This window comes from Microplitis demolitor, chromosome 1 (assembly GCF_026212275.2).
Source record: "Microplitis demolitor isolate Queensland-Clemson2020A chromosome 1, iyMicDemo2.1a, whole genome shotgun sequence".
In the NCBI taxonomy this organism is placed as follows: Eukaryota; Metazoa; Arthropoda; class Insecta; order Hymenoptera; family Braconidae; genus Microplitis; species Microplitis demolitor.
This window is the reverse complement of record NC_068545.1, coordinates 22,985,993-22,996,833: the sequence shown is the minus strand read 5'-3', so window position 1 is coordinate 22,996,833 and position 10,841 is coordinate 22,985,993. Positions and strand designations below refer to the sequence as shown.

The following is a 10,841-nucleotide window of genomic DNA, read 5'->3' as shown; positions in this document are numbered from 1 at the left end:
CTTTTATTTACTTTAAATGTCATTAAAAAAAAAAAAAAAAAAAAAAAAAGATTTAGCATATTTGAGTCTTCGAAAACTTAGCATATCTTAAAGTGCCCGGTTTTCCCTCCCTCTATAAATGAACTTATTTTTTCCTATAAATAATTTGCATTTAATAATAATTATAAAAACGGAAGATAAAAGAATTTTTCCCAGCGATCATCACTCAATAACTTAAAGAAAGATAATTAAATGCAACTTTCTACATTCTCTTTTTCTCGGCGCGCACTTTCTTGTTAACGAATTCGAGAGTGCAAGTTAAATGTATGAGTCTCTAGATATATGCAATCTATCTTTGCGAATAATCAACTTTAAAAAATAAAAAAGAACGTGGTAACTCTGAATAAATAAATATATTTAACCATTATTATTTTCCTTTATTAGTTTTCACATTTTCACTTGTATTTTTAGCAAACATAAAAAACTAATTACCTTTTTTCTAACAAAGTCCTTTTAAAAAATACAATAAATCAATTTTATTAACTAACCTATTAAGCTTAAAAATAAAAATATAATTTATGTATTACGAGTGTAAAATAAAATAAAACAGTTAAAAATATATTTTCCTGTTATTTTAAGGAAGTAATAAATGAGGGTTGTTTCGTATTTCATTTTCTCCAATGAGAAAGGTTAGTACATCTCTCATCGTTAGATGATAAATTGTGTCATTAACTCGCGCTGCTATAAAGTCCTGTATATCCGGCAATATTTCAGGCTTAATGATCTCAATACCTCGCGGGGTGAGTTCTTCAAAGACCTGTAGAGAAAACAAAAGATAAAAATTTTTATAATCTTTACTGATAATTACTACAATCATTTTTACTCATGAACAAATAAAAACATTTCTTACTTCATTCATGACTGAACTAAATTTAGAGTGACCCATAAAATTATCTAGACGTATTTTAACATCCCGAATTGAAAAGTCGAGATCAAAACTTTTCATGTACATCCCACGTGAGTAACCCAGAACGGTTTCAAAAAAAATACGAAAGTCACGAGCCGTTGCTGCAAATGGTCCAGAACCATGGAGCTCAAATGTGTTACCAAGCATTCCAGATATGTTGTAATAACCGTCGACAATAACTGTTGGTATTGTGAGATTTACAGCAATCGTTGGACCAATAAGTGACAATCTTGCTCGGTCCACAACGAATGTTGATAGTCCAGAAATTGTCACATTGTCAACAAATATATTTAGGCTGAAATAATATTTACAAAAATTATGTGCTGATAAAAATATCGTCATTTTCAGTGAAATTTTTTCTAATTTCAAATTTTTGTGAAAATTACTTTTTTGCATTTTTTGTAGTCGAAATTGTCGTAACGCACATTTTTTTATGCTTGATTATATTTTTTTTCAAATTTTTAAATTATAAGTTTTTGCACGCAAACTGCCTAAATCCAACGAAAATGTAAGAGAGTATCGATATTTTCAAAAATGAAGATAAAAGTTATTCTTTCCGTGCATATTGGGAATAAAATTTATATCAGGCACACGAAATATCTGCATATTTATATATTTTTTTATTTAGTTGAAAAAATGATTTTTTTTTACTGTTTTTCAGCTTGTGCGTATTTAAAAAAAATTGAGTTTTTCCTGAATCAGTATGACAGCCATAAAAGAAATTTTTAACGTGGGGTAAAATGAACTATTCTAAAAAAATTATATACATTGAATTGCGGTAAAGAGAGTTGTGTTTGATACCGCCTTTTCGGCTTTAGAGAGCTTTCTAAAGCTAAAAGGGCTTGTAGTTTTTTTATTATTAGTCGTTTTGGAGACATTTTAATGCCAAAAATTAAAAAAAAATTGTTTTTATATCTTAAAGAGCGTATAAATTAATTTAAGCGCCCTTTCGACTTTTGAATTTGTTTCTTCAATTTTTGGCTTATGTAGGTTTTCAAATTCAAAAGGGCATTTAAAATTATGTCCTTTTTGGAAGTAGTTATGCAAAATTTTTTCTTAAAGGTTAATTAACTTTTATAGATCTTAATTATGCTTTTAATTATGAATTGTGAATATTTTTAATTAAATTACCAGAATTCAAAATTTTCAGGCAATTTTCAGATTCAAATTTTTTATTTACAATTTCCGGTGATTCGAATCACCCAATAGTGTCCGTGTTGCCCCTATTTACTGTCTTAAAAGATTTGAACTTGTTCCCCCTTCTCTATATATTTTAGCTGAATATCTATAAAATATATTTATAAAAATAATTTATACAATATCCATTTTTTTCTTCTTTTTGATGTTAATAATGTCTTATCAGTACAACAGAATACATAATTAATGAACATAGAATTCAAAAAATAAGTTTATCTCGATAATAACTTTATTTTTCTGGCTATTTTAAAAAAAAAGTATGTACATGCTTCATTGTATATCAGTGTACTTAATTATCTTTAAATATCAACCACTCCTCTATTCAATTGCTAATGAATTCATTAATTGATAATTTGTTGTTGCATCTGTGCAAATATCGTATAACTATTAATAAATACTAATTTATATATATCTACTCCGAAAATATATGATACACACCTCTGTTTAATCTTCAACAGTATCATATATTTTTTTGAACATTTAATTTATCCAAAGCTGTAAAAATACTTTTGAGGCTACGTCTGCTGATATTTAAATAAATTAAGCAAATGTTTGTCGTCGATAAAAAAAATATAACTATTTTTATTTTTTTTAAATTTATCAATATATGATCCGGGTGTTTACTTACTCGCCAATTTCTGGGTTATGAGTTTCCACATAAATTTCACGCAGTTCCAGGGGCTCAAGTACCGGAACATCGAGTTCGGGAAATCCATGTGGCATTCGAGCACGAAATTTTTCAAGCAGACGTCTGAGTTTGAAGTCCAAACCAATTGACGCAGCACTGTCGACTATCCTTTTTTAAATTAGTAGGTGTCACGGACACAGAAAAATTTCTTTAAATTAATTTTATTTTATAATTATTTATAATTATTTAAACTTACTGTAATTAGTCGTCATAATAGCCGTGTTCATCAGGAGGTTCCGCGGCTTCTCCACAGCATTGGCGACTAAAAAATTTCAAATACTTTGCAAAAACATTCTTTAGCTTTTTCTTCAATATTAATTATTTATTACACCGTGATTTTATTTTGCTGGTAAACAATACCGTAGTCGGTTGCTGAGTCTGTCACATGATGAAGCAGCTCCTTTTGTCGCTGAACGACACCCGTCACTAAAAAAAAATTTAGTTTACATTATATTAATTTAATTACATTTGTTATTAAATCCTTTGTCAAGGCGTCGGGGTATTAAATACAAACAACTGTGTGGGATAAAAATAATCTCTACTACTCGACGCTCTCAGCAAAGGGATAACTTTTCATTGAAAGACATTCTAACAAATTAATTAATTAATAATTCATTCAAATTATTTGCATTAATGCACTGTAAAAAATTTGTGGGCTCGGTGTAAAAATTTTGGTGTGAAAATTACACCAAATATCGTGTTAAATTTAGGTGGTGTGAATTAAAAATTTTTACACTGTCAAATGTGTAACTGTGTAATTTATGATAATTTTTCACTAAGAAAAATAATCATTAAAATAATTAAATTTCAAAATATTGTTTAATATCTCAATAAAATTAATAGACTTGTTGATTAAGTAGTTAAAAATTTTCACTGATCATTTGTCGCTCATTAATCAAAATTATAACGAGTAACACGGAATGGTGTAAAAAAAGTTGATTACCCAGTATTCAAATTCCACGGAGGATTTTTTTACACCGTTATTTTACACTACACGGCTGAGTAAAGTTTTTAGGGGCCATTTTTACACCAAAATTTTTCTACATCGTAATTAATCACAAAAAAATTTCTAAAGTAGTTCAGTGTCCGAAAATCTTAACGCGAAAAAAATTCTTCAACTTTGATAAAGTTTTTATCCACCTTACGTACGCTGTAAGAAATTTTTTATTTTATAAAGTACTCAATTCCGTTATTTGTTTGTTTTTGTAAAAAATATAAATATTAAATTTTGATTTGTTTAATGTTGTTATAAGGATTGAAGTTAAAATTTTTTTTTTATAATATTGAGATAGGAATTGTGGAGAAAATTAAATAAATATTTTTTTTTCATTTTATCAACACGTGCATTGGATACATTCCGCTGTCAATTTCAAGTCGTATTTTTTTAAAATTATTCGTGCTCACAGTTACTGTACGGTATTTTTCTTAAATTAAAATTTCGGTGGTTATATTTGAAAAATTAAAAATAAATTGAATCCAAATATTCACATTAGAAAAAATATTTTTATTTTTTTTATTAAGACGGACCATGTCACAAAAATGAAAAACAAAAAATAACAAATCAAGTGATTATCAACACAATAATTAATGAGCATCAAAATTTAATTATCATAATTTTTCAATTTTTGTATCAGGTCTTTATAAAATCGTTATTTTTGTTTTTTATTTATAATTAAACAAATGTGTTATCCACTCGGAGTTTCGGAAAAAAAACTTTGCGTCCGGAATAAAAAGTTTTTTTTTTCATCGTAGTGATTTCGGAATGATCTGAATTTTATTTAAATTCGGATTCACTTTGAACCGGAGTTTCTATATTAAAATAAGCTCCTTTTCGGAGTAAATTTCACTCCAAGGGGGTTAAATAAAAACAACAGTCATCCGCTTCGCATTCAGTCCATACTTAATCCGCGATCACTCTGGATTTGATTCGCGTTCACTCCGAAAATTTTTGACAGCGTAGTTAAAAAAAAAAAAAATAAAAAACAAAATGAAAATTTTTTTTTTAAATCTGTGTAAAGTCAGCCCATTCGGTAAAAACTTAAAAATTTTAAAAATTTGCCAAGTAAATTACAAACATCATACATTCAAATCAATCTCTCCCCAAATATTTAATATCTCACAGTAAAAATAAAAATAAAACATTAATTTGATTTATAATGATAAACTTTTTGAATTTAACGAAAGATAAAATTTTGTAATAAAAGATCCACATGCATGGCGATTTATATTGCACCGCGATACTAGGATGTGACAAATACTATTCGTGCAGTATCACTTCCATCATCAATCGTTGTTTTATCTGATGTATGATTATATTCAATCATTTTTTTTCACTCCACAGTCACGTCATCACGTAAATTTTTCATTGTACACAATACAATGTACAAATATAAATAATAATCATGCCCTAAAATAATGTCATAATTAATCGACAGCAATAGTATCGTAAAATAAAAAATTTATCAATGCAATCTATGCAAGTAATTGGAAAGAAGTAAAAAAAATACCTTCAAATAAGTGACTTACTATTTAATGAGTAATTTAAAAATTATTATATATAAATAAAATAACATGCATTACATACTTATTTCAATGAAACTTTCAATTTTTTAGTGACATAACAGTTTATATTTAAAATTGCGTACTTAGTATTGCGCATGTTACAAATAATTTCAATTTAAAATTATAAAAACTTGTTTGGATTTATTTTAATAAAATAAATAATAAATAAAACCTACAGAAGTTTGAAGCGCTGTTTGCAACATTTGAGATCCCATCGAGCAGAAAACTTGGTCCAGGTGATGCTGGACTACGTGGACTGGAACTGGCAGTAGGACACGAGCCAATCGATGCCGATACAACCAAGAAAACTATCCGCCTTATGGCGGGAAACTTCATGTTGACTGATTAGTTCACACAACCAGGGTAGAAAAATTTTTAAATAATTTGATTATTATAATTATAATTATAATTATAATTATTAATTAACAACGAAAACAAATCAGCAAATAGTTGAGTGAAAGAAAGTAGAGTAAACTGAAAAAAAAGAAATTTAACGATCGACACACAAGAGAGTTTGCTACAAATCGAACCGGTCGCGAACGAGCAGGAAGCGAGACTGACAGGATGAAAATGTGCATCTGCGTTAGGCCTCACGGTGTATAGAGTAGAGAGTGTAATGTGCAATCCAATGTTTTAATATTGCCACTGGTATGAGGAATGCGTGGACGAGTGTTGGAATACAGTTAATAGTATTCAAGAGCTCTCGTATATAAATGTGACGCAATAAATGGAATATTATGACCGCAGGGTTCACGAACATCGCGGCGTAATAGAAAATTATTTATATCATCTATTTGTTATTTATTTTAAGTAACATTGAGTTTAATTACTTTAATTAGAAATTAGTCATTGATAAAAAAATAATTAATTAGAGAGAACTGATATATAAACTGCTGTTTAATTTAAGTAACAAATTAAATGTTTGTTAAAATTGAATTGTTTTTAATGAAACTTTTGGCTCAATTCAAATTTACAAAGTTTTAATTTGTGATCATCTAAGTTGAGAAGTTTATTATTAAGTCTCGAGTATTAAAGTTTTGTTGAACTTTAAATTTACTCGGCATATAATTTAAGATTTGTTTCAATATTATCCTAACGAAATTAGTCACTAATTCGTTGGCGTATAAAATACTTGAGCGATTCAAAGTACAGAGTGACAAAAAGATGCGTAATACTTGTTAATTTATTCATGAATTTTTTTGCCGAATTATAAGATTTATATGAATAAGAATAAATGATTTATTCATGAGGAATAGAGCAAAGTCTTGATATTGAGACTAGCGTGTTTTTGAATAAAAAAAAAAAAAAACTATTTTTCTCAGTACGTTGGTGTTGGAGATATTTTTTTTATTTCCTGCTCGTGTTTTTCCGCATTTCCATATGCATAAAATAGACTTGAATAAAGGTTGCACGTGACGAGTATGACGGAATTAAATCTCCGGCCTTCTAGATTTATTTAAGATTCATTCACAATAATACAATAAATTAAAATTTTTATTTAAACTTTTTTAAAAAGGCATAACAAAAATATTCCTTGCACTTTAACCGCGAAACAGATAATAGATTAATACAGTTTTGATATCTTTCTAAGTAGCAATAAAATATGATAACGATAATTAGTGCTGGAATTAACGAGCTATTTTTTTTACATTTTCTGTGATTTCAAGCGCAACGAGAGTACGTGATTTGTGTTGTTAAATATTAATGAGCTTTTATTTATTATTATTATTTTTTTTTTGTATTCATCCCTCATCGTATTCCAGGTACTTTAATATATAAAGAATTACTGAAAATTAGTAATAATATAAATATTTATAATTCAGAATATTTATTTATTTATTTTTTTTTTTCATGAAAATAAATTTATTTAAATATTTAAAAAATAAATAAATATTCACTATTTTTTTTTTAAATTTATGATCGTAATTAATTTTAATTTTTTGTCAGAATAATGAATTTTAAATTTTATATAAAAATTTTCGGTCATGAGTTTCAAAAAATTTATTTATTTTTCCTTTCATTAATCGAATTTTCAAGTCGTTAATTTTTCATTGAAATTATGAGTTTTGATTAATTTTAAAAATGTACAGCTAAGATTTTAGAAATGTTGATAATTGGAATTTTTTTCAATTAAAAAAAAAATTTTTAAGAATCGAATTTTATTTTTTCAGAATTTCTTAACTACTACACAGAAAAAAAGTATTTCTTGGTGCAAAAAATTTTTACTTGCCCGAATAAATTTTTCATTTGCCCAAAGCAAAAATTTTCTTAAAATAAAAATAATTTTTCTAGTCCAAAAAAAATTTTTGTTTTTATTCCATAATGCAAAATTTTTTTTGTGCCAAAAAATATTTTTTTTTTTTGGTGTATGATAAATTAGATAAAGTTTAATTGCACGTATTTATACCCGATGTTTATCAGTTACTGCTACACATTTACTAAAATTATAACATTTCTATATTTTATATAATTTACTATTGTGCATAAAATATTATTATTATTAATTTTAATATGGAGCTTAAATTCCCAGCAATGAAAACACTCGAAGTAAGTCAAACTCTAACTGTTTACTTGCCCTTAGAACCCATAGATTTTTATTAAACTGTTAACTGATTATTAAATTCAAATAACATTTTCTTACACTGTAATAATATTCAAAATTTAAATTGTTAATTTCGCTACTTGAATATATTTACTTTGCTTCACTTGTCTTCAATTCTTTGTTTTACCTTTGAATTATTCAATCGCCCTGTAAATAACTCCAGTATAAAAAAAAAGTTAAAAAACTACTCCGCCAAAAGTTAACAAAAAATATTTTATTTTATCCTTTAGTGTCAGCTTCTCTTCTCCATCTTGTAGCCTTTCATTTTTCACTCACGTCCTGAATACTGAATCATATATACGAACAAAATAAATATTTGGGTCAATAACATACCACTCGATCGTTTATTAATTTCATTTCATATCACCGACGATTAATAATTGAATTATTCAACAATAGATAAATGACAATGAGTAGAATGGAAGTCTAAGAAAGTTATTAATAGGAAATTATTAAAACTTTTTCTTTATATTAATACGAAAATTGAGTTTCATTTGATTTGTGAGAAATAACGTGTATATTTTTCATATATTTTTCTATATTTGACAAAACAATAAATAAATTATTTCATATGTGTATGTATACTTTTATTGATGGATATATAGTAAAGTTTAGGAAATTATGGTTATTTATAAATAAAATAAATTTTTAATTGTATTATGAAAATATAAAAATAATAACATCAATGATAGTATCATCATTACAAATTTGTAAACAATAATTAGCCAATAAGCCTTGACACGCTTGTGATAACGTACAATGAATATCAATATCACGTAATTCTGGTACATGAGTTGGTGAAACGCTTTCACTACTAAAATTAACAATTATGAAAAATCTTATATGTTATCATTTTTTAAATAAGATATTCAATGTCATTTTAATAATTTATGTGAACCATCGGTGAATTAGTAATTTGAAAAAAAAAAAAAAAAAAAAAAAAAAAAAAAAAAAAAATTGGTAAAGTGAGAAAAATTATTATTTTTACGAATGAATATATAGGGGGGGGGGGGGGCACTTAAAATTTTGAGTGCCTTGAATGATTTGGGGACAAAATAGGCCCCTTAAATTTTGGGGGCCCATTTCGCCCCCAGGGCTCCCCGTTTCCCTACATAAATTGTGAAAAAATGGTGTTAAAGTGTACTCACTTTAACAATGTTGTCGTGTTAAAATACTCACAGTGGTGCGGTGGTGCTACTTAGCGGTGTGATCCAACGTTTTTTCCATAAATTAATAAATTTGTCGTATTATTCATTTTTGAAACAATAAAAAATTTTTTTTTATTCAATATACGATTCGACTTTTGAAACTTCAAATATAAAACTACTTTTTTTGTAACACCGGGATAAATATTAACACCGTTTTCGGAGTTGAATTTAACACCGAGATAGTGTGAGCTTATACCGGTTTGTTTCTACAGAATATTGATTCAAGGATTAATTTTTTTAATGGTAAAAAAAAACATTTTTGTATAAAACATTTATCACTAGTTCAAATCCCGATTAAATTTTTTTTGCTGATTACGAGAAGAAAAAAGTTTTAATGAGAGTAACTAGAAGAATAATGAGTTTTGACTTCTTGACATTAAATAGGAAAAGTAAATTCCTAACTTTAAAAATCTGTATCAGTATTATCACGCAGTAATCATAGAAACAGTTATTTAAAACTTAAAATTTATTTTTTTTTAATAATTTTAGATCATTATCAAAAATATGTGGCCCTATTATAAAAAAAAAAAAATAATCTTCATTATAAAATTGAAATGTCATTCTTTTTAATCACCGAAAAATAAGTGACTAAGAAAAAATATACTAATATAATTTCAAATATTACAAGGAGTGTAGCCATACTTTCACTTTCCGAATTTTTAAAAATTTGAATAACATATTTTTTGACCTGAATTACAATAGTATAGCAATTAATTTTATTCAAATTTACACAAGCGCATTTTCAAATTATTATATTATTTTACCTACTTCTATTTAAGAGAATTATTATTATTTCTTGTCTGTGCCACATTAATAAACACTAAGATTAATAAATAAATTAATGATATATATGTGTTTATCAGTTCTTGTTAATTATTCTAGTAATTAATACTTGTGAATACCATACTATCTAATTAATTTCAATTGATATAGCTTATATATATATAACGCATGAATGCATTCCCGGGATATCATAGATCGAAGGGTCTCAGAACTTGAGTAAGATGATTCCTGTTCTATGAAAGTTCCTAATAAACTATTTAAATTTATAGTTCAATGATCTTACTCCAATTATATTAATAATAATCCCTATTATTATTATTATTATTATTATTATTATTATTATTATTATTATTATTATTATTATTATTATTATTATTATTATTATTTTATGAATTTATTTAACGATTAGATTTTTTTATATTTGTTATTAAGGGAATTACGGCTTTACTGATCTGTGTAATTGACAATATTTTTTCAAATTTATACTACGTATAAGTGATTACATGTGGATTAATGTTGCTAAATTGCATTATTTTATATGCGCACAGCAATACTATACATTAATTGAATAGAGTCTAGTTCTCAAATTATTATTTGATCTACAGATTTTTTTGTTAAAAGAAATAATTTGATAAAGGAAATAATTATAAATATGAAGTCATGCATGGATTATATTCAATATGTAATTGTGTGGAAAATAACATGATAAGAATAATTAATAAGATTAACCGGAAAAGTACTGTAAAAAATCAAGGCTAAGGTGATTTAAATCTGACACATGTCCATAGAACATTACATCGTTGTTTTTTAAATTATTGTACAATTAAATTTTTATTACTACCTCGTTGTAATAAT

At 26.2% G+C, this 10,841-nt stretch overlaps 1 protein-coding gene across 1 annotated transcript; it reads right to left on the bottom strand.

Annotated features, from left to right (window-relative positions):
• Positions 1-440: 440 nt before the first annotated feature.
• Positions 441-6,012, bottom strand: LOC103580102 (uncharacterized). Its single transcript, XM_053737743.1, has 6 exons — positions 5,570-6,012; positions 3,192-3,257; positions 3,028-3,093; positions 2,772-2,934; positions 890-1,241; positions 441-796 (listed from the first exon to the last, which is right to left on the bottom strand). Exons 1-6 carry the CDS (start codon positions 5,727-5,729, stop codon positions 614-616), a joined length of 990 nt encoding a protein of 329 aa, XP_053593718.1. The 5' UTR covers positions 5,730-6,012; the 3' UTR covers positions 441-613.
• Between the last annotated feature and the right edge of the window lie 4,829 nt (positions 6,013-10,841).